Here is a 24,706-nt window from a genome sequence, read left to right on the forward strand (position 1 = left end):
TCCAGGAAAATAAGGAAGGACTAGAAAAAAGCACATTAGAAATTGGGGCTCAATTTGGATTAGAGACTAGCCCCAAATACTTTGGCAATTTTTAGAGAAAACTGTCTCAGATTTGATCACTGTACCAGTCAGTGAACATGAATTAAGCAGCCCTGGCTTTCCAACAGTGTTGGGCCATGTAAATGTCAGGAGGAAGCCAGATAAAGAATAAGATGGCTAAATTGTATGGGTATTGCCTGTAATCTAGCCTGTAGCAGTTATATATATATTTAGCTCATTTGCCAGGACCCAAAATACAGGGGGATTATGGCAAATGTTAAACATCTGTGCTTGCAAAGGAAAAACTTTTATCCCAAACATACTTTTTTTTTTTTCCAAAATTAAAGCCTTTTATTTCCAAAATGTACACATAGATAATTTTCAACACTCACCCTTGCAAAACCTTGTGTTTCAAATTTTTTACTCCCTTCCTTCCCCTCCCCCTCTCCCCTAGATTTCAATCCAATATATGTTAAAAATCTGTAATTCTTCTATACATATTTCCATAATTTCATGCTGCACAAGAAAAATCAGATCAAAAAGGGAAAAAAAAGAAACAAAATGCAAACAATAACAAAAACGTGAAAATACTATATTGTGATCCACTCTCAGTCCCCACAGCCCTCTCTGTGAGTGCAGATGGCTCTCTCCATCACAAGACCATTGGAACGGGCCTAAATCACCTCCCTGCCCAGCATACTTTTAAATTTAATCTGCATAATTTTATGCTTTTAAGTCCAGAAATCAACAAAAGTAGTAATTACTGATTTAATAATGGCTCTCACAAGGGCTTGGAGTTCGGTCTAGCATATCCCTGCCAATATCTAAAATGGAAGTGAAGCTGAGAAAGAAGAGACAAGCCCTGTATTCTCAAGGTCTCCTTCAGCAAAAACTCTGGATTTTGAGTCAGGGAACCTGGCTTTGAGTTCTAGTTCTGTGGTTTGCTGACCCAGAGTAAAGAATGTCATCAGAGAAATATATGATTGAAAAGAAATAGGCTGGTTACATGGTGGGAGCAAAGAATAATGGATGGATAGACTATCTTCTTCTCTGGTATCCTCACAATGTCAGGAGAAAATAACCAAGGCTCTGAGCAGACAGGATGGACCCTATGGTGCATCTATGGGAGGAAGTAGTTGAGAATCATCTAGGATGAGGGCGGGTAGTGATTGTCGCTGTTGATGGGCACAGCCACATGGATCAGATCACAGATCCAGTTGGATATTTGGAAAAGTATAGTTCTCCACCAACCTTTCCCCAACCCCACACAATTAATACTTTATTATCAGGAAAATGACACTAATGAATATTCTTGCTTAGTCCTTCCAATCCCAAGAACTCCTTGGCTTACCTGGGAGTGGCTGGAACACCCCATGATTCTCCACATCCACCATCAGATCAAAGTGTGAACAGTCACTCAGAGTGACCACCTCATTAACCTCCCCTGGCATGAGACCATTGATCCTCAGGGGAAGCTCCAGGGTTTGGCCCACTCGAGCTTCTACCTGGCAGGGTATGAACTCCATACTGCTGGGTTCTATTACATATACCTGAGAAGGAGACACAAAGGGCAGAACTATGACCGGGGTACGGGAGTAGTGTGAGGATTATTCTTTCAAGAGCATGAAATCTGCCATGAATTCCCTTCTCTGCAATTTCCTACACTCCTCTTTTCCCTTTCTGCAATCCCAAACCCTTGTGCCCATTGCCCTTATTGTGACATTCAGGGTGACTCCATGAACAGGTTCTCTCCCCACCAGTCCTCCATTAGAGTTGACTATTTCTACCTCCTCTCCATAGGGATACCAAGATCTCAAGTGGAATTAAGATAATAATTCAGACACAAAATGTGTAAGTCTTTCGTAGTATTGTTTAAAATCATGAATATCCAATCTTCCATGAATATCCAATCTAGAAGTCACCTTTTGCAAAGCAAGTGTTCAAGAAATTAATATTACCATAAAGAAGCGTGAAGAAAGACTAGGGTTCCGATTTCAGTCTCTCAAAAACAAAATTTGTGACTTTGGCCTAATCACCTAAACTTATCTGGGTTACCCTTTCTTTGGTTGTAAAATGAAGGACTTGATTCTAAGTTGAGTTCCAAGGCTGAGTAGTACAGTTGTTAGAATGTGGGATTTGATGTCAAGAAGAACAGAATTCAAATCCAGACTTATACATTTGTAAAAATGGAGATAAATAATGGAAGCTGCCTTCCAGAGTCATCTTGAGGATAAAATGAGACAATATTTGTAAAGCATTTTATAAATCTTAAAGCATCATATGAATGCTAGTTATTATCTTAATTATTACTTCATTATTATTAATGTTATTACTTTGATTTCTGACATTCTATTACTACCTACCCATATATTGTTGTTATAAGAAATGCGATCTGTGAAGTACAAAAGGTTATGCAAGTAATTTAATTTGTTTGTGTCTTAGTTTCTTCATCTGTAAAATGAGAGCCTGGGACAAGATAATCTTCATGGTCTCATGCAAGAACTTAATTCTAAAATGAAGAGCTTTGACACCAATTCTTAGTCATCAGGTGGTTGTAACTCTTCATGACACTGCATCTGCTCTGAGATGTTTACTTCTAGTATCCATATTTTGAAAAATCATCTATCCAGTGGGTTCAAGAAATTGATGAGCCAAATAATAAAGCCAAACAATAAAATAAATTTACATCCTATTTTTGACTTTCTTAAACATTTGGTAATTAGGTCATTAGATAATAATAACATCACATTTATATAGCACTTTCTTGCTCATAACTCAGTAAAGCATCTAGGACAGACATTATGATTCTATTTTAGAATTGACATAATTGAATTGCAAGGAAGTTAAATGACTCAATAGGTCATCCCAGATCTCAATCATGGCAGATCCAGGCCTGAAGCCAAGTCTTCTACCTCTCATACGCAGGTTCTCTCCATTATATCACACTGTTTTTTTTTTTTTTATGGTTCTGTGTTGAAAAATTTTTACTATCAGATTATGACTGCTTGTATTTCTTCCTTATTTATCCACATGGATAGGTGTTGGCCACTAGTAGGTGGTTCATCAATGTGTGAATTGAAAATTGAGGTCAGCAGATCAGGCTTCAAAACTTAGTCCAAACAGAGCAAATCCTGCTGCACATGTGTACTGTTATTTAGCATCCCCCAAAATGCTCAAGTGTGTAAAGCTAAACTGATTTGACTAGCCGGTCAGGGAAGAATCCTTTGGGATTTGTTGCATGGTCAAAAAAAATATTCATATGGAACGGAGTCTTTAAATGGAAACAAGAAGCCTATACTAATCGTTAGCTCCTCCCCACAATGGCAAACACGGTACCTTGTGCATAGTAATTGATAGAATCTCAAATTATAGAGACTGAGACCTGAAAAGGACTTCTGTGACCATCCAAGTGACTTCTTCATTTTACAGATAAGGAAATTAAAGCCTGGAAGCTGAGTTCCCTAACATCAGAACATCAGAAGCAAAATATGGATCCAGGTTCTCTGGCTAAAGCTTTGTCCATTCACCATTATTGAATGAATGAATCAAACTATGGCCTCGTGCTGATACCTCTTCAGCCACTGTTTAAAACCAGCGTCCTGTTGCCTCTATGGAGCTGAAAAAATCATGACCCTTTCTGCCTCTGAATTGCATAAGATCTGCCACATCTCAGAAGATTGCCTGGATCTGTCACCTCTCTCTAACACGAGTCCTCCCACCCTTTCATTTAAACAAAACTCCCCCAAATGCCTTTTGAGCCACGGTCCCGACATTCCCAGATGTCTGGCCCAGAGAAGACCCGTAGTAAGCGCTTGCCTGGATGGTGTACGGTAGGAGCGGCCCTCCTCAATCTGACCCCCTCTCCCCATGTAACCTCAAATTCCGAGTCCCCGCCACCTCACCTTCATGTCTCCATAATGCAAGGGGTTCTGCACGTCGTGCGCCTGGATCACACTGACCCCAATGTCACTGCTGGTGGTCATCACGCCCTTGACTGTGACCGTGGCTACTATGTGGCTCGACGAGGACCAGGTGAAATTTCCACTCCCACCATGGGCCTAGGAAGGGAGAGAACATCGGTGAGATGTGCTGACCTCTTTCCCAAAGCACCTTGTGGCTCATGACCCGAGGCAGGTGCATCAGAGGAAGCTGCCAGAGCGGGGAAAATGTGGTTTGGAAACAGAGCCCAAGCCCTACATATCAAGAGTCCCTACTGAAAGAAACTCTTTCTCTCAGGGCAGAAGTTGGCAGACCCTCGGCTGGTCATCTGTTCTTACTTCAGCTGCGGCCTGGTCCTGCCTTTCCCAGAATGAGACACAAGGGCCCCACTCTGAGATATGGCCTACCTAGACACCTGCGATTACTTATGCCCTGGCTCCCGGGATCAGGACTGCAGAGGTCTGTCCCACATGAACTGCTTCCCACTATTCCAAACTCGGGCTGCTGGACCAGACCCTCAGACAGCGGAGGGTCTGAGACTGCTGGACAAGGATGCTGGAGAAGAGGTAGAAAGGGTCAGTGAAAATGACCCTTTAAGTTTTGCCCCCTGCATCTCGGCTGTGAAGAATGTATGGATGTTTGGTAAACGAGAGCTATCTTTTTTGGGAAGTATGTATAGGGAAGGTGAAAATCAGATAGGAACTCCCTCCATGGATGCAGATATATAATCTGTCTGTAAATTCTAGTCCTAGAGAACTGGCAGGAACACTGATAAGTCACTTACCCTGTATAAGATCATAGTCAATATGTGTCACAGACAGAACTTTAACCCTCATCTTCCAGACTCAAAGACTAGTCTCTACCATGCTACCCACTTCCAAACCTTTTTAATGGAAGGAAATTACTATATGTAAGCTCTGTAAGGGCAGGAAATTTACCATTGCATCTCCCGTAAGGAAGAGCAAAGTGCAGTGTTTTGTATAGGAATACACCCAGTTAAAAAATGAATGAATTGCCAGACCTGGAACGTGGTGGCCCTCACCCCTTGGATATGAACCACAACTATTTGTTTTGTTTTTGTATAAGGACCAAAGAGGACAAGTTAAGAAGCAAATTCACCAGAAGTCATAATTCTGTGGTCCTTCCCCCCAGTGCCTTATTCCACTTTTTTGGGAATGTTCTGAAGTAGGGAAGCCAGTTGTTGCATTGTGACACCGCAAACATAGGTGCCTTTCCTAAGGTAGGAAACAGCCATCTGTCTTTGTCAGGCAGGCAAAAGAACACACTGGATAGAGGGAACTGCTGCCTTTGATTTCCTGTTCTGCTAAAACTTTATCTGACTATGGAAAGAGGTGCTGTTGTCCCATTTCCTCCCTTTTCATCATAAAGATGAGCACAAGACGTTTGTGTTGGACCCAATGATACATGTCCCTTCTCTTGCCTGTAGTCCCGAAAAGAGATGGAACAATTTTGGACCTGCTCAGCAGATCGGTCTCCATTTCCTTTTGCCATTTATTTAATTAAAAACTGAATGACTGGGGGTGGGGGAGGAAAAGTACTGATAATTGTAATTTCAGGCAGGAAGGAAACTGACCCAATGGCTGGAGTCCCCAGAGAGACAAGGGCTGAAAGTGAGCAAGAATCATCAGATTCTCTAACAATCACACCCCATTTTCACCCAGTTCAGTAACTATTCTGTTTCATGTGTCAGCTTAGAAGTTGGGACAGTGAAGGACAAACAGTGTCCAAGGCCATTAGGAATGGAAACACTGAGTTCAAGAAATCTGAAAAACCACATGAGGGAACTTAATCCCGACCCAGGTTTTATCTCAAGGATTCTAATTGAGCCTTCCTCCTGCATTGGAACTTCTTTATTCCTCCTGAAAAGAAAAACAAAGCTGGACCTTGTCTAAGAAAGAGATGAAGCTGTCTTTAAGAGTAGAGAGTTACCTATTGCCTTGCCATCTCTGTCTTACCCAGGTAGAGAAAACACGCCTTTCATAAAATGGGTAAAGGAGGGTAAGAAAATCATTTGTTTAGAGAACAATGACCAGAAGACGATTTACTGGAAAAAACCAGTTTAAGCCAGCACTAAATTTTTCCTCAGACAATTTCAAAAGTTCATTTCAAGTTCACTAGGATAGGTTGAAGACTAGGTGGGATGATAATATAACTTCCCTTCAAAAATATCCATGACAAACATATCTGTAGGAATTTTAGTGACACTTCCTCACTATGATTCAACATGAATCATTCTCTATGGTTGATCTTTTTACCTTTATTGTGTATTGATAGGCTCCTGTTTTAGGCTGCCATGGAAAAGTCAGGATGCTCGGTGAAAGAGTGATGGGCACATAAATTTCAACTTCCTGTTGATTCCGGACAGGCACTGGTAAAGTGTGGACACCTCCATCCTACAATGGGAAAGCAGCAGTCACCATGGCAACTATTTCATCTCTACTGTCTTTCAAATTAGTCATCTCCTTCTCACCTATTTTCTCTCCCCCAATTCCCAGAAATCAGAAAGAGACACAGAAAGACTGAGGGAGAAGAGAGTCCTGCAAATTAGCACATGACCAAATGACTATGGATGAAAAGCACACAAGTCAATAAACTCTGATCCTATCATCTTCATTTTCCCAAGGACACGTTTTAAAGTGATACTGTGTCTATGAGGAGAAGGGGAGCTACTGGGTAATGTGGTTCCTAATGGTGGAATACTCTCCTTTTTCATGTCTGGTTCATACAAAATTCCTACAAAGCACATTCTGGTTGTCACTTCCTATACTTGACCTGTAATGTTCTCTCCAGTAGTTCAATGTTCTCTCTGTGTCTCTGTCTCTCTTTGTCTCTGTCTCTCTCTGTGTCTTTTTGTCTCTGTGTGTCTCTTTGTCTCTCTCTTCCTTTTTGATATGTTGTATTCATGTATCTGTGCCCATGTTGTATCCACCCCACAATATAAACTCTTTAAAGTTTATTATAAGCATACATGGAGAGCATATCAACTTCCCTATCTCCTTGAAGGAAAAGGACGATTTCATTTTTCTTTTCAATCCCCTGCAATTAGAATAGTACCTTACACATAGTAAGCAATTAATAAATTATTGTGGAATCAAATGGAATCCTGTAAAATGCAGGTTTGGGGAAACTTATAGGAAAGAAGAAAAAGGTGGAAAAGCGGTCAATCTGTGCAAAATCCCTGACAATTGTATAGTTTGGTAGAAAGAGTTACAGACTAGATAATGAATTTACATGAAAGAATACAAAGAAAAACACCAAGAATTCCATTCTGGGAAAGAGGTTTTTTCCCATTATTGCTTATCATGAAAAGTAGTCCCATAATAGGCCAAGGGTTGAACAGCAAAAAGCAAAGGTTTCTGTCTGCCCCTAATCCTACAAGGATTCCTACAAGGCTACTCTTTGGGAAAAAGGAGGAAAAGAATACTAACTTTCATGATTTTTTTTCTGGACACCCTTACTTTCTTTCCTATTGAGGATGAAGATGAAAGGAGATAAAGGCAAAATGAAGGGTTTGTTAGGACAGGCTTACCTGATCTACCACCGAAGTGAGGGCTGCATCTATCACGGTCTGTCCCTTTTTTATGGCCTTGACTTGATGATATGAACCATTCTGGGAGGATTTAAGCACCTCAAAATACTCCCGAGGCAATGCTGTATTAATTCTGATATTCTGGAAATCAAAACAGACAAGGTTAATAGTTCTCCATGACTGACCTATAAAAGAACAGCTAAAATACTTCCATAAAAAGAAACTTAAATCAAGGCCTCAGGAAATCTAATTTTAAAGAAGAAAAAAATTGGTCTTTTTGATTCAATTGAATGGATAGATAGAAAAGAGCAACTTTTCTGAACAAATCAAAGACACATTTCTTTTCCCTGGATATCAATGCCAGAGAAAGGAAGTAAAGTTATCAAACAGATTATACAACTTTGGACTTAGAAAACTGGTTATTATCAAGATTCTAATTTTTGAAAAAATATACAGCAGAAATAATGTGGGGGAATTCTCCAAATCATCTGCCATTCCTATACATAGGAACAGTACAAGTTACCAGAGTCAGAAAGTTAATGTGGTTAGTTGGTTGCTGTCTTTCACTCTCAAAGAGGATCAAAATAGCATCACTATGTTAGAGTTGGGTTAGTGTGTCCAACTGTGGATGATCAGACCAACATGAGTTTGGAAAGCTCAGACACAGATAATCCCCATGAACATTTGGGTTGGATTCTCTAATTTTGCACATCTCACGTTTCTTCTGAGTTAATTCAATTCTTAGAGCACAGCACACCTTCTCTGATTGGGCACGCCATGCTGGGCAGTCCTGTTCCAATATCTCCCATGCCACAGAATCAATTCTAAAGTTCTTAAGAAACATTTTTAAGTGTCCTTGCATTGCTTTTTCTGAGCATCTTGTGAGCATTTGTCCTGTTGAGTTCTCCATAAAATAGTCACTTTGGTAAGAGTACATTTGGCATTCTAACAGTGTGGCCAGTCCAATGGAGATGTGCTCTGTGCAGTAAAGTCTGAATACTTGGCGGTCTAGTTCAAGAAAGGACCTCATCATCTGGTATCTTATTCTATCAAGATTCTGATTTAAACACACACACACACACACACACACACACACACACCCCAGCACAAGTTACCAAAGTCAGAAAGTTAATTAAACTTGGCACTGGCTACAAAGAGGTTGACAGCCCAGGAGTCTACACCTAAATTGTTTACTGAGAAAACAACCAACGAAACAAAACACAATTTTTCAAGCATTCTGAGGTGCAGGAACAATAATTACACTCAAGAAGAGAAGAAAACATGGCAGTTAGCAAGAAACACCTCTTTTACTTTTAACTATTACTCCTTTCCCAAGGTCTTTAACATTTCTCCCTTTCCATCTACTTACATAGATTAAACTCCAATAACTGCTATATTTAACTTTAGGCAATGTGTACCTCTTTCAAATTTAAAGGCATTAGAATTAGGGTACTATGTATAAACTAAAATTTCTATGGGCCTGAGCAGTATCAGGTAATTGTAAGTTTTCCTTAAGAATTTGACAAAATAATCAGTAGGCAGAGGATTTTGACATTAACCACTAAATTGGCCCCTTGGAAACCCTTTAAAACTCAAATGTTGCAGGGGGATGCTTAGATGGTTGCTGTATTCTGGTATGACTCCAAATTAGATCCAGGACCACTGCAGGGAATCATTTCTTGGTATATACTTACATCCGATAAGTACACCTTGTTACTTGATTTATCATACACCTCAATGGTGATTTCATAAAATCGGCCAGTTTCAAGGACCCATCTGTCCCCAGGATGAATTGTGAAGCCTATAAAACATAGAAACAGAGCAACTTGCCTGTTTACTTCACGGAGCAGAAGGCTGTCTATCATTAAATGTTCTTACTCAAGAGTTGTCCCTTTTATGTGGAGAGAGAGCTACTGGTTCACCATTAGAATATAACAAAATAACTGATTTTACTTTTTTAACCCCATTAGTAAAAGGGGAGAGGGGAAGCACTATGTTGAATCATCCCTACTCCTATTACTGGTTCCCATTCATCATGTATTCAAAAAATGTCTAAGCAGAGCTAGAAGGATGAGCCCACAGTCAGGATTGTGGGGATCAATCTGTGGTCATGGAAAAGATTGAAACTAACAGACCAGTATGAGATTCAAACTGATAGCTTTTTCTGTAGGAGCCTTGTGTTCTAGGCAGATGATCTAACTAGCAGATACAATGGTCCAATTTAATGATCAATAATGAAAACAATTATACCTAAAAATAACATAAACATGTTTCAAAACTCAAGCTGAGCTACCTTAAGTAAATCAGAATAATAATCTGACAATCATGTTTTCCAAAAAACCTTAATTCTAGAGCGTATCAAAATTCCAAATTTTTGGCAGCAAAAACAAAATGATGTTTCTCACCACACAAGATGTCAGAGGTTGACATCATCGAAGTAACTGGTAAGAACTGGTTTCAAACAGAAAGATGAAAGTGGTACCTTTGTGAAATGCTACGTGATGTGTGTTCTAAACTTCTTTCAAATGTCTAATGTAATTAGAGAGGCTCTATTTCTACTGTTTCCTCAGCTTCATACTCCCTCCTCCTGTACTCTATCTTTAGCTCTTCTTCCTAAATATTGTTTCATGCGATAAATTGCCTTTGAATTCCCATTCCCATTATACTTAGTCTCCCAAGAGGGAGAATGAAACAGAGAGGCTTTCTGGATAAAGTTTTCCAATAAGAAGATAAAGATACTTTATGAAATCGACAAAAATAGTCCTGGTGACCATCAGACTTTTCTTGATATCCCAAAAGTCTTCCTCTGTTTCATTCCACTTTCTTCCCCTTCCTTTCAACCACCAAGGATCAAACTTTTATACAAGGCTTGTATTCTGCTTTTTTCCCCATATGTCTGCACACTTCCCTGGAGGAAAGGCTGGTAAGAAGAAAATAGCCCAAAGGTAGCTAGCAGGGAGAGACCCATAGGTGAACTAAAGAGCTTTAAATTAAAGTAGTTAAATTAACTACTAACAAGCCCCACGGGGTCCATAAAGGCCAGAATTGGCCTTATCTGGGATTATTATCACACATTATGTATATAAACATATTATCACACTTATATGTATAAACACACACATATAGTCACACAAGCATACACAGGTGCACATATGTGTGTATTATAAACACATAATATATAAGATATATTGCCTATACGCATAATATATTTTGTATGCATATATATGTAAACATACACCTAGATAGATTAAACAGACAGATGTATATAGATATATGTGTGTATATATATGTATAAGACTGGACATTTTAAGAACTATTCCAGTATATTCTGATTTTTTTTTTTTAATTCACTGTTCAGTAGTCAGGAAACTGGTACTTACCCAAGTATCCAGGTTCCACAACATAAATCGTGCTGTTGGGTAATCTGGAAGCACCCTGCATACGAATGCCTGAAGTCTTAATTAAGGAACAAAATATTTTGGGGAAAATAAACTTATTGGAAGGGGACTAAGCTTATTTTTGTCTGATCGATTAACTGGTACTTGTGTTAGAAGCCAGATCTCTAAAGAAACAAAAAATAATTTTAAAAATATATAATTGCCTCTGGCTGTTTTCCACATTGGCAATCTGTAATAGTTATTTCCCAGAACTCCAGACAACACAATGAAGGCTTTTTACACCAACAGAATGATTTCTTTACTAAAAACAACCACAAAATTTCAGAGAATCCCATGTGTCTGAGTGGAAGCTCTCTTATACCCTGATGGTTTTTCCAATAATCTATGCCATACCCCATTGTGAAGGGGTCTGAAGTCCTTAAGAAGATTCTGAAGGGAGGGAATAATGTGGTCTCTCTTCTCATTTCTAGGATTTTAACTAGTGAGTCATCCAGAAAGGTGTGTAATTCGGTGTTGCTATTTCAACTTCTTCTGATTTTCAGATCACCAGGAGAAAGCAGAGATATTTTTAGCCTGGCTATGGGTTTTGAGGAGAAAAACATCTCCACATCAAAAAGTATTTAGGGAACTGAAGTACATTCTGAGTGTGAATGCACTTACATGCTCACGAATGTGCGCACACAGAAATACACACACACATATACTTAAAGGATATTTTTGTGTCCCAACACCAGGTTAGTCTGTCCCTGCTGCAATGCAGTGACTGTTGATGTCGCCTGAACCAACTTGGCGACAGGCCGTGTTGGATCTCCCTCAGGGCCAAGTACGTTATTCTGGAGCTGCAGCTCATACTGATCAGAAGGCATCATTAATTCTGTACATGGGAAAGACAAAACAAGAATGAGAAAAAAAATGGAGAACAATAGTGCAGCTCCCTTGCCAAGATGTATGAATCCCTTTAATGACAGCAGATAGACTGAAAGATGGAAAATTAAGCAAAAATCAAACTGTCATGCCTAATGGAGAAAGCTGACAGTTTCTTAAGAAATCTGTGGAAAAACACAGCCATAAGCAACCTGGGACCCCACCTCTCCCTTTAGATGAAGGAAATTTCCCAGTTCTTAAGGAATAATGACATTAAAGTCATTTCTGTTCACCACAGCAGGGATTTTTAGGATCTCAGTTGAGTCTGTTGCTATGCCATCTTGAGAGCAGGAGGAGAGCAAGCTGAATGAGCCACATCAGCCATGGTTTCTAAAAAGCCTCTGAACAATGGTCTTGCTAGTTTGAGAGAACTGGGGTCTGTAATTGGTAGGGAACTTACTCTAATCCTCAAAAGATACCATTTTGATAACCCACCAACTTAGAGATTTTGTTTTGTTTTGTATTATTTTTGTTGTTGTCCTATCAGTAACATTTTGGAGCAAATAATAAATTAGCAAAGTGAGAAACAGTTGATTTCTTCAGGAAAATTGTGAGTTTTGCTGTAGCATCTGTGATATTCATGGGTCTCCCTTATAAGGTAAGTGGCGACCACAATTTCAGTCCTCTTTTTTTATTTGGCAGGGAAGGGAAGTGGTCCATCAAATCTTTAGATTTCTTCCAATGTGACTTATTCAAGTGACGTGAGAGAGGAAAGAAAGTCATGATATAGGAAACCAGGGACACTTAAAAGCGTTTTTCACAATTCCCAGCAACCATGCCCCAAATTATGAGCCCAAAATGGCTCTGTTTCTTTTTTTCTGCCTTTTCGGTTGTTAGCAACATGGAAAAGCAAAGCTCTATTCCTTATAAATTTTTTACCATATACTCAGAATACACGAGCTGCTAAGTGTTAAAAATCATAAAAAAATCCAATTGTCAACTCAAGCAAGTACCATTTCAATATTCTAAAAACACCTTCAAAGAGCCAGCTCCTCCCAATACCTAAAAATACTTCCAAAATATACGCAACTTCAAATACTGCACAAACTCATTCTGACCTTGTGAGAGAAGGTAGTAACCTTCTTGGGAACAGGGACTGTTCACTTTTATCTCTATTCACACATCTCACACAATGGTGGGTACCTAGTAGGTGCTTTTAAAAAGATGATTGATTGACATGTACAGCACACAGCAACACAGAGGAGAAGAGATATTGAGATCAATCAGACAAGGTACCTGCTCTGAGAGTTCACTTTGAGTGACATGAGCACAGGTGCTGAGGACATTACAGTGATGGAGATTTTTCAATTCCCAGGAACCATACTTTAAATAATGGACCAAGTTAGAAAGCAGAGATATTTATGGTAAATTTATGATATGACATGCTGTGTAATGGAAAGAGCAGTGAATTAAGATTCCAAAGACCTGGGTTTGAATTAGAGCTCTTCTGTTTACTACCTGTATGACTTAACTTCCTGTATGAACCTTAGTTCACCTTTCTGGGAAATGTTTCCTCTTCTGTAAGATGAAGTGGTAGGACTAAGTGACATCTAAGGTCCCTTCCAGCTCTGAATCTGTGATCTTAAGATGCTTGATGACTGATCACAGAAGTCAGCTGCAACTCTTGTGTGATATAGGAGGCTGGGGACTGTGTACTTTACCTGTGTCCTCAGTTGGATGAAAGACCAATTTTATGAAAGTTTGAGTTTACCATATTCATTCAGCCAATGATAAGTCTTTTCACAAAAGGTTCCTTTACTCGGCAAAAGAATTCAGCAAAAAATCCCTTTAAATAACATTTTCTTACAGTATATTTAAGTGCTGGTTTTCATAAGCTATCACAAAAATAATTATTACAGAATTTTAGATTTGGAAGGATCTATCTAGCATTTTCATTTCAGGTAAGGAAATGGATCTACAGGAAGCATTTATTTGTGAAAACCAAGTATTCTTGACAGAATTTGAAGGGCAAACCATTAGCAAGGGAATATGACTAGACAGAGCTCATGCTGACCCTAACAAATTTATCATTACTAGGAAAGCATCCTGGATTCAGATATATTAGCTTCCCAGAAGCATGAGCAGAAACACACACGCAGCAATTTAGGGATACAAGTCCAATTCCCTGTTTGCAATTCCCTAAAGAAGTCCAACCAGGAGATAATATAAAATTTCACAGACCATGTTGGGTTACTGATACCTGATCAATCCCACATCTTCAAGAAGCTCCTACCCCTCTTTAGTTTTGCACCCTTTCTCCAAACTCACAGAAATCAGAGCCATTAACTCCAAAACAAACATGGCAGCCTTCTTGGAAGAAGCTGGCCGAGGTATAGAGATGTCCTAAGGACTTGTGGTAGGTGAGCTCCAAAGACACAGCTCAGTGAAAGCCACTTGAAGTAGTCTGCATACCCTGTTTTTTGTCCTGCTGTTCTTTACTCCCTGCCCTATCATAAAGGCAATGAGAAACCATATGGTTCAATCTTTAGTTTTGTAACCCATGTACAACTTTATAGAAATATGATCACTAAAACGACAACTCCCTAAATAAAGTTTGCTGTCCTCCATAAACAAAAATCATGGACAACATTAACAATACATTATCTATAAGGTACTTGTTTTGAGCTATTTTTCTACTTGTGAGAACAGAGAGAGAACTGAATCATTGAAACTCTCACTCAGTTCTCTTACCATCATCTCTTTATCTCATTATCTAGAGTACAAAATTAAAACAAACTGAGGAAAAACCTGGACACCATAAGGCTTCAGCTCAATAAATTTAACTACATTCCATCAGTTTCAATATAGAATTTTAAAATGGAACATAATTTCTTAAGTATTACCTGATATAGCAAGAAAAAGAAATCTAAACAGAACCCACTGCTGTATAAATAATCTTGCATATTCAAAGTCTGAGCTTTAATCAACAACCATAGGTTTCTTTAAAATTTCATTCCAGACTCCTAATTACTTTATGGTCTTTAAAATTTTAATAACAAAGATTCCCAGGGAGCACCAAACAAGCAAAGGTAATGGACAAAGGCTAGCAGGCAATTTCCACCATCTGTATGTGTATGAACACACATAAACCATCCCAATAGGACCCCATAATGTAGTGGGACCAAATACCAACTTTACTAGAGGAGAACAGCTGCTCCTTCTATTCAAAAAAGCAAAATGATTTAAAACTGGTTTATAGCTCTAGCTTTCTTCAACTTCCTTCAAACTTGTTTTCACAAGTGTTAAGCCTATGGCAAAAACAGATTTTGTAAATATTTTAACTCCTCCTATCTCTTATGTATCTTGAAATATCAAATTTAAAGAGAGGTAATCTAGGTATAAGGACTTCCCCAAAATCAGTATCCTTGAACCTCACTTGCTCCCTGATTTCTGCAAAGTAATACTTTTGCTAACTCCTTATCATCCAACAATATGATCTTCTAAGTCTTCTCCACAGTAAGTCCCCAAACTTCGTACTCCATCCACCCTCATTCCCAAAGGATGAGCTCAAGATCTAATTCAATCAGCTAATCTATTCTATATGTTAAAGCTTCTCTAGATCTTCTCATTGCCTCTTCCTTCCCCTTTGGCTTAGAAAATGACAGTGCTTCTTGCTAAAGCTAACTCTTTCATGTGTACCACTGATATCTTTTTATCTGTCCATACCCCTCGCTCTATCAAAATTCCTCTATTCGAGGTGACCAATAACCTATTAATTTCCAAATCCAATTGCTTAATTTCTTAATCTTTGACTTCCTTTTGGAAACCTCTCTAAAAGAACTGATACTATTGATTACTAATTCACTGATACTCTCTCTGCCAATGACTTCCTTAGGGTTATCTCCAATTTCTCCTCTCCCCAACTCTCTAGCCCTCTCTGTCCTCTTTCATCTTCCATCTTTTCTTTTATCTTGACTCCTTCATCTCAATCCTAGTCCTTTTTGGCCTCTCTGCAACCTTTGACACAGTTGACCACCAGTTTTCCCTATATACTTTTTCTTCTCTAGATTTTTGGGATTCTCTTCTCTCCTGGTTCTTCTATATACTCTTTTCTCTCCAAATTTTTGTGACATTGTATTTTCCTGATATCTGTCCTACTTATTAATCTCCTTTGCTAGATATTCATCATAGATCACATTCACTAACTGTGGGTATCCCCTAAACCTCTGTCCTGATTCCTCCGTCTTTTCCCACTATATTATTTCACTTAATGATCTCTTCTCAGTTCTCACAGGTTCAAGTCTTACTTTTATACAAGCGATACCTAAGTGTATATATCCAGCTCTCACCTCTCTCCTGAGTTACAGTTTCATATCACCAATTGCCTCTTGGACATTTCAAATTAGATTTCTCATAAGTATCTCAAACTCAATATGTCCCAAAGAGAACTCATTATCTTTCCCTATGCCCTACAAAATCTTCCCCTCTTTCTCATGGGGTAAGAATAGGAAGCAGAGAAAAATTATTTTTGTTCACTGAAATTTTTGAAAAGATCAATCAGAAAAACCATAACTTCTGCTTTTCTATACTATCCTGAGCAGCCTTTTATCACTTATCTCTGCTTTTGAGAAATGGAAAAACTTAAAGAGAGAATAGAGTTAAGCAAAACTCACCTGTAATTTTTCCTTGCCTGATTTTCTGAACTTTGTAGTGAATAGAGGTCCCCACCAGCAGATAAATATCATAAGCTGGGTTCAAAAGGATGTTCTCCAAAATTAGCAGCCTGACTTCTGCAGGATGGACATTCTTCAAATGAAGAAAGGAAAAGAGTCAGGAAAAGAGAGATTTTATGGGTATAAGACATATTTAAATCTTGCTATCAGGATGGGGAAGTTAAAGGAAAATAAAAAACAGGTTACTACACAATCATTGTAATTCTTGCTGTAAAAACCCCAACTCTCAAACAGCTGGTACAGAACCCCCAAAAGAACTGTGCCAAAGTCTATTGCAGCAGATGTCATTGCAACAATTTCCACATAACAAATAGACTTCTAATCCCTCCTGAATATAACAAAACATAACAGACAGTCCCTTTGAATGGATTAGAAATAAGATTTGACCATATTTCTTGAGTAGAAACTCTACTAACGAGGTTTCTAAGTCATTTGGTGGAGGGGGTGTTCTTGTTTTCTCTTCATTCAAAAGACAGATTACAAATAACAAGAAAGAGACAAAGCCAAAAGCCAGACAGGTAGACTTCAATTTTCTATTTTATACAATCAAGGCAAAGAGATAGAGGATCAAGAAAGAGAGAAGGAAATAAGAAGAGAAAAAAGAAGGAAACAGAATTTAAGGGAATGAACTGATAGTCAAACTCTGCCCAAGATAAGGAAAAGGCAAAAAAACTAGAAAAAACGAAGGATAAACTCACACATAGGTAGAAAAAAAATCAAGATTTCTCTGGACTGATATTACTTTGATTCACTGAGAAGAGCACTTCCTGCTACTTGCGCCTTTAGATGGTTGAAATTAAGTTGAGAGGGTGATTTGATCCCAGAGGTTGTCTACTCCTGCTCTAGCAAGCTGAAATCCAACCAAGCAACAAATGAGAAAATTTCTTGCAACTTTTTTCCAATGGCCTGGCATCTTCCAATTAGTATTCATTCTATTATGCAATTCCCAGCTCCTGAAGCATAAATGTAAGTACAACTTTTTGCATGAAAGCCTTAACAACACATATTCTCTTGGACAATTCCATCTATCATAAGGGAATGGTCCACTGCAAAGACAGAAGATCTGAGACTAAATGCTTAGTTTACTGTATGTATGAAACTCTTTTAATAGATGATCTTTAAATAGAGGAATGTTTTCAACACTTTGTTTTTTAACATGTATTTAACTAAATACATGTCCAGAAATTAAAAACACAAAAACCAAGTCAAATAGATAAGCACTTATTAATTGCTTACTGTGTGCCAGGAACTGTGCTAAACAAAGGATAAATAACCTTGTATGATGATAGACCACATTGTGTGGTACTTGGAGACAGGATTTAGTGTTTTCAGTCTGACCCCATTTGGGCTATCTTGACAAAGATACAGGAGTGGTTTGCCATTTCCTTCTCCAGCTCATCTTATAGATAAAGAAACCGAGATGGAGGAAAGTGACTTGTCTAGGATCACGCAGCTAATAAATGTCTACATAGTAAACCACTGCAACACCCAGCTGCCTGAGTTAGGGAAACCTTTGTTCAAATTCTATCAGACATTAGTTCCAGATTAACTCATTCTTTCTCAGCCTCAGTTCCTTCGTTTGTAAAATGAAGGGATTGTACTCAATGGCCTCTAAGGCTACTATCAGCTCTAAATCTATGTATGATCTTATGAAAAAAGAACATCAAGACTAGTGAGAAGTCTTCAGAGACAGCCTCCATCAATTCTTATAGCACAGTAAAATTCCATTATGTTCACATATCACAACTTAAATCAATCATTAAAAATTTATTGAGCACCCTACTATATTCTAGGCACTGTGCTAAATGCTGGGGACATAAAATAGGCAAAAGAAAGTCCTGCCCTGAAGGAGTTCACAATTTAATGTTTTTTTAGCCATTCCCCAATTAATGGGCATTTGCTTTCTTTTCAGTCCTTTCCTATTTCAGAAAATTCTGGTATCCATATCTTAGTATGTATGGGATGTAGATGTGATGTCCTTGGAGCTCTAAACATAGAGAGAAATCACTAGGACAAATAACATGAACATTTTAATTAGTTTCTTAGCATGATTTCAAATTGTGTCCCAGAATGGTTGGACCAGATCTTCTTTGTAAATAGTTGCTTACATATTGTCTTCCCTTTTAGACTATAAGCTCCATGTGGGCAAGAACTGTTATCTTTGTATCTCTAGTGCTCTGCCCACTGCCTAGTACATAGTAAGCACTTAATAAATGCTTCTTTATTTGGCTAAAGAAAAAGAAACACTTACTTAATGGCCAGACTTGGCCAATTTATTTTAGTACTTGGCATTTTATCTGCACCACACCTTGCTTTATACTCTTTCTTTTCTCGTCCCTCTGGACAGACTGAGATCATGCAAATGTTGGATGCTTAAATTCTCAATTTTTGCTGAATGAAAAGTAGCAAAAAAAGTGCTATGTAACCACTGACAAATCACAAAACCTCTCTGTTCTTCTGTTTCCTTATCTGTCAAGTGGGGATAGTAATAGTTAAAATCATCTACACTCAGAGTATGAGGAGTATATCATGTGCATGATCATTATTATTAAAACTACCTCAATCTAAGTTAACACATTTATTTCCCACCAAAACTTTCAATGCTTCTAATAATCTACTTAACTGGTACATAAAGTGAATCAGATGAGCTAAATGTAAATGGATATCACTTTCTTGGTTGGTTAAGTTACAAAATTAAGGAACGCAAATGAAATGCAAAAATCTTCCTGTTAAAAAGATATGCCCAAAGAACCTGGCAAGTAGATTGTGCTAACCAGAAAGGGCAATTTCATTACTGTAGTGAAAATGGAAATACAGTTACTTTAGATTACAAAGAAATAAAATAGCATAAATTCACATAAGAACTGGGAAGGGTGCCAGCATAGCAGTTAAGCACACTTTGCTATTGGCTCTTTGATCACACACCTTTAGAAATGAGAAGCTAATGAGATGAAATGTGTTTCTAAGTAAGGTTGGTTGGGGCAGGAGAGGGTGATCAAGCAGGTGATCAGCCCTCCATTCAATAGCCCTCTGAAGTCAACTTAGAAGTGAGCTGATTTTTCATTGGAAAAGTTGTAGGTCAGGAACCAAAAAAGAAAGAGAAAGAGTGGTCTCTACAATCTGGGTGGTGGGTGTTAAAAGTCAGGGGAATCCTGGAATTTAACTTGGAACCCTAAATCATTTGACTATGTCTCAGAGAAACAATTTTGAGACAAAAAATCCCAACCTCTTGACAAGCTGTTGGCACAGTTCCTCTCAGCTATTCTCAATGAAACAAGAATGTGAATGAATGGCATTTTATGGTGAAGAAAGGGCTCAGATGTGTAATTCTTTATCTTCCATCAAACTCCATGTCACAACTTCGGAACTTGAAGAAAACAATTGCACTAAATATCTCTGAAAGAGGTCTGATATCCAAGATAAAGATGAAATAGATACTAATAAAAAGCATGAAGAATTGATTGGTAAGTGGTCAAAAGACTTAATTGATACATGGTCAAAAGCTTTGACCAAAGAAATAGTTTTCGAAAGGAAAATTGCAAGTGGCCAACACCCACAAGAAAACAATATTCTAAATTATAAATGACAAAAGAAATGCCAATTCTTTGGCATTTAAAAACCAACCCTGAAGTTTTAATTCACACTCAGAAAATGGGTAAAGAAGATAGAAGACTGAATTAGTTTATATTGAAGGGGCCATGGAAAAACAACATATAGTTAATGGAGCTGTGATGTGATCCAATAATTGTGTAAAATAATTCACAACTAAATTTGAAAATATGATTAAACTATTCATACCCTTTTACCCAGTGAACCCATTACTGGGCACAGAGCCCAGAGTGGTCAAAAAAGAATAAAAGGTCCTATATAAACCAAAATGTTGTCCATTGAGTGGCTGAACCATTTGTAGGACATGAAAGTAATGTTAAATAACTTTACCATAAGAAGTAATATTAAGGAAATTGAGAAATTTGGGAAGACTTGTATGAACTGATTAAGAGTGAAGTAAGCAAAGCAAAAAAGTACAAAATGACTACAAAGGAAATAATATGAAAAAAAAACACCAAAATTCAAATGAACTCCAATGATTACAATGTCCAATCTTACATTTATAGGACTGGTGATAAAACATACCCCCTTGCCTGCCTTTTGGTGGAAAGGCATTGCACTAGAAGTGCACAATGAGATATATGCTATTAGACAATCAATTTGTCAGTGTGCGTTGCTTTGTGATTGTTTTTAACAAAAGAAATTTCACTGGGGATGTATGGCTATTGAAAAATGACATTGACTTTTTTTTAAAGTAGCAAGAAAAACTTTAAACCATCTACTAAAGTTTTCTGTTATGAAATATTGAAGTGGAAAGTGTTATTACATTTATAGTTTGTTTTGAAAAATATCCTCAGATGCCTGTAACACACTCATCTAAACATCTTTTCTCTTTATCTTGGGAGTTATTGAGAATCACCATCTAATACTACCTTATACACCACTTCTTGAATCCGTGCTTTCAGTTTGGAACTCCCTGTCTTCATTCCGGACACTAAAATTGTGTCTCCTTGCTTGGCCACTTTCTCCATCTCTGATATATAAGAAGGAGGTATATAAGTAGACTCTAAAAACTTGAGAATCCTGGAACAGAAATGACATTTTATACACTCAGGAAGCTAGAACATAAGAAAGATAATTCAATATTCAGTCAATGTTCTTTAGATTACATAAAGGCATTTAAATTGCAAGGTATGCCTAAATTTGTACATTCAGCACATCACCTATAGCAAAAGATTAACATTTAATTTGAAGATTTTACCCATATAACAAGAACATTCATCTAAACACATTTTTATTCTCATGAAGGTTGTTTTGTTTTGTGATATCATATGCTTTCTTACTTGGTTTTACTAAAAATCAAAATGCTTTTTTTGAAAACATGTTTCATTCTCTTCAAACAGCAAAAAATATGCCTTTTAGAATATTGTTTTCATATTTCTTATATCTTGAAATTAGTTATCCTCTAGCTCTAGGATTTAGGTGCTTTTCAACTTAGAAAGCTCATCAAGTTGGGAAAAGAGCCCAAGACATATGGAAAAAGTGCTGTCCCACCAAAGTTGTTCAGATAAACTGGGAGGGAGTTGTAAGACAACTCTCTCTTTGAACACTGGAAAAAAAAATATAGATTGGAGAAAGCATCCCCAAGAGCCACGTGAGATATGTATCTTGACACAAGATATCACAGATGCTAGAAGAGGATCTAGGCAAATCAAGTCATGGCTATAGCAACCATGCTTGAGTACCAGCCAATTGTGAGGGCTATGAACTAAGCTTGTAAAGAGCAAATAAAGAGACAATACAAGAGCTTTCATTTAATGAAATAGGGCTTACTGAAATACCACCAACAATGTCAACTAAGTCAAGAAAATTCCTATTTTTGTCACTGACCAGCAGATTTCAATGGCTGAAAATTAAATTTGATTATCCAAATAGTTAATGATGAGATAATTTTTTGGGGGGATGATAATATGGCCGAGAAATCAGCCATCAAACACAAGGATTATCAGCAGCACATTAATGAACCCATGAATCACTTATTTTACTTCCTTTGAATGGACAACAAAAATTTACAAGTAATTAGTATCCTTTAATCAATTATACTTTTAGATTTCCCATCCTATACTTATTTTTTTTTAAATTTCAAAAGCACAACACATTTATCCCTGACAATCATTACTGCCATGAGTTATTTCTGCATTTTATTTTTGATTGTAAGCTGGAGGGAGCTATTCTACCCCTAATGTTCTGTGTAAACACTAATTAAAAAAAAAACAGTGCCAATCCATATAGTTTGAGATCTTGATTTTTATCATCTGGTGTGGTAGTTCAGATCACAGAATTTAAAGCCAGAAGGGACCTTAGAAATCTCTCTGATGAAAAAAACTGAGGATCTAAAAGGATCTCAAAATTACATGGATAGAGAGTAACAGACACAAACTTAATTTCTTTGAATCCAAATTCAGCATTCCTTTCCTACTAGCTTTAGGACATCCACAGATCTGATGATCATGCATTCTAAGTTTTCCATCAAAGTTTTCAAATACAAAAATATATTTGTGTATCTAACACTTGGGATATGAAGAAACATAAGCATTCATTCATTTTTTCGCTCATTTACTCATTATAAAAATTGAATTCAGGCAACTGAATGCACAGTGGAGAGAATTCTGTGCTTGGAATCAGGAAAACTCCAACTACTGCCTGAGACAAATATTTACTGGCTGTGTAACTGTGGGGAAGTCATAACTTCTTTGGGCCTCAGTTTGCTCACCTATAATTTGAAGAGGTTGGCATTCAGGATGTTTTCCAGCTCTAAACCTCCAATGGGACCAAAGTCATAATCTTTTCCCTAGCACCTCCTTCCTAGTTGAAATCTATCACTTAATCCACATTTTTTAAAAATAAGTTTTTTGTAATTTATTTTTCTCTTTAATTTTACATATATATATACATATACATATTTATATTCATAATATTTTATTTCCCTCCAATTACATGTTAAAACAATGGAGCATGGAATGCAAAGAGAAAAATAAACTCACATTTTAAAGGGAGAGACAACATTTACATATTTAATTATATGCAAAATATAGACAATGAAAATGAGCTTCTTTGGGGAGGGAAAGTCTCAGCAGTAAAGAGTAAGGGCAAAGGATTCATGGAGCAAACTTTCTCATGCTGTTTAAATAAATGAGAGAGTGATGAAGAGAAGACAAGCACAATTCCAATCTGGCAAGGCCATCTATTATTTGTGCAATCTCGGCAAACTTTATGTCCTGGTTATTTCAATATCTTTGCCAAAAAAACTCCAAATGAAGAGTTGGACATGATTGGAACAACTCAACAAGAAAAACAAATACAAATCTCTACAAAGCACATTTGAACTTTTGAGTATGTATCAAGGGAATAGAAAGAGAGTGGATAATGGTGCTTTGAGTGTCTGCTTGGCAGCATTTATTCATATGAGATGGAAATAATAACACTAATAACTGGCATTTACCTAGCACTTTGACATTTGTGAAGCATTTTATACACATTATTTCATTTAAGCCTCATGAAAAGCTAGTAAGGTTAAGAACAGATATCATTAGATTGTACAATGAGAATCAAGAAGTGGGATTCAATCTCAAGCTTCTCTTACTCTAAGACTCTTCCCTCTAGACTTCATGTCTCTAGGTAACAGAAGACTGGGCACTGAGCTTAAGACAGACCAACATCCTTGAGTCTGTGATGCCAGAAGGGAAAGAGAATTCACCAATGGCCCGAGATTGGGTATCAGCATCTGGGAAATTTTACCAACCAGATGTGGAAAAGGGAGTTTTCTATGAAGCTTTCTCTAAAGACAATTATCCAGTAAACCATATTTTAAATAAACTAATGTTATTTTAACCCTAAAAATAAACAAATAAACAATAAAAATAAGCAAATAAATTTCTGGACTATGTTAAGGACCAAGCCTATATTTTTAAGGCACCCTCAAAATTTAAATAGTAATCCTATCATGATGTAAAATCAACAAAATTACTTTTGAAGGAGGCACCATGTTTCAATGTTTGCAATCTTAAAGCACTATACAAATACCCATCAGTGATCTAGCTGTGATGATTTGCTTACCATGTGCCAGGTACTGTGCTAAGCACTACGCACAAAAAATCAGTAGAGTCTCTGTCCTCAAAGAGCTTACAGTCTAATGAGGGGAGACGATATGCAAACAATTGCATTAACAAGATAAAAAGCTGATAAATTAAAGCACATGCCCAGAGAGAAGACATCAGCAATAAGAAGGATTTTTTAAAACTTCATATATAAAAGCCAACTAAGTAAAGACAACATTTTTCTAAAGATTCATCTCAGTGAATTCTCAGAAAAGCAAACTGTATTAAAATATTCTCACAAGAGAATATAATAAATTCATCCCATAATGTCCTTATTACTAGAAATCAACATGGCAAAATTAGTCTGTTTAACTTTGATGAAATAAGATTTACTTTCTCTCTTTAAAAAAAGGAAAACATGCAAAGAATGCTTACCTGAGAGCATTATGAGAGTCTGAGAAACCATCAGCTTCTGTGTCCTTTACTATTGTCCAATCAAAAACCAGCCCAGCCAAAGTGCTGAATGTATTGCCTGTA

At 37.4% G+C, this 24,706-nt stretch overlaps 1 protein-coding gene across 1 annotated transcript in view; it reads right to left on the reverse strand.

Annotated features, from left to right (window-relative positions):
- Positions 1–24,706, reverse strand: part of NUP210 (nucleoporin 210) — a 148,176-nt gene that overhangs the window by 79,580 nt on the left and 43,890 nt on the right. The window contains exons 4-13 of the mRNA XM_031956678.1: positions 24,605–24,701; positions 21,005–21,155; positions 16,464–16,596; positions 11,642–11,800; positions 10,909–10,977; positions 9,223–9,329; positions 7,529–7,669; positions 6,255–6,392; positions 3,942–4,097; positions 1,391–1,589 (exon numbers count right to left, since the gene is read on the reverse strand). Coding sequence (XP_031812538.1) covers positions 1,391–1,589; positions 3,942–4,097; positions 6,255–6,392; positions 7,529–7,669; positions 9,223–9,329; positions 10,909–10,977; positions 11,642–11,800; positions 16,464–16,596; positions 21,005–21,155; positions 24,605–24,701 — 1,350 coding nt within the window. The remainder of the gene's footprint in view (positions 1–1,390; positions 1,590–3,941; positions 4,098–6,254; positions 6,393–7,528; positions 7,670–9,222; positions 9,330–10,908; positions 10,978–11,641; positions 11,801–16,463; positions 16,597–21,004; positions 21,156–24,604; positions 24,702–24,706) is intronic.

Source organism: Sarcophilus harrisii, chromosome 1 (genome assembly GCF_902635505.1).
Source record: "Sarcophilus harrisii chromosome 1, mSarHar1.11, whole genome shotgun sequence".
In the NCBI taxonomy this organism is placed as follows: domain Eukaryota; kingdom Metazoa; phylum Chordata; class Mammalia; order Dasyuromorphia; family Dasyuridae; genus Sarcophilus; species Sarcophilus harrisii.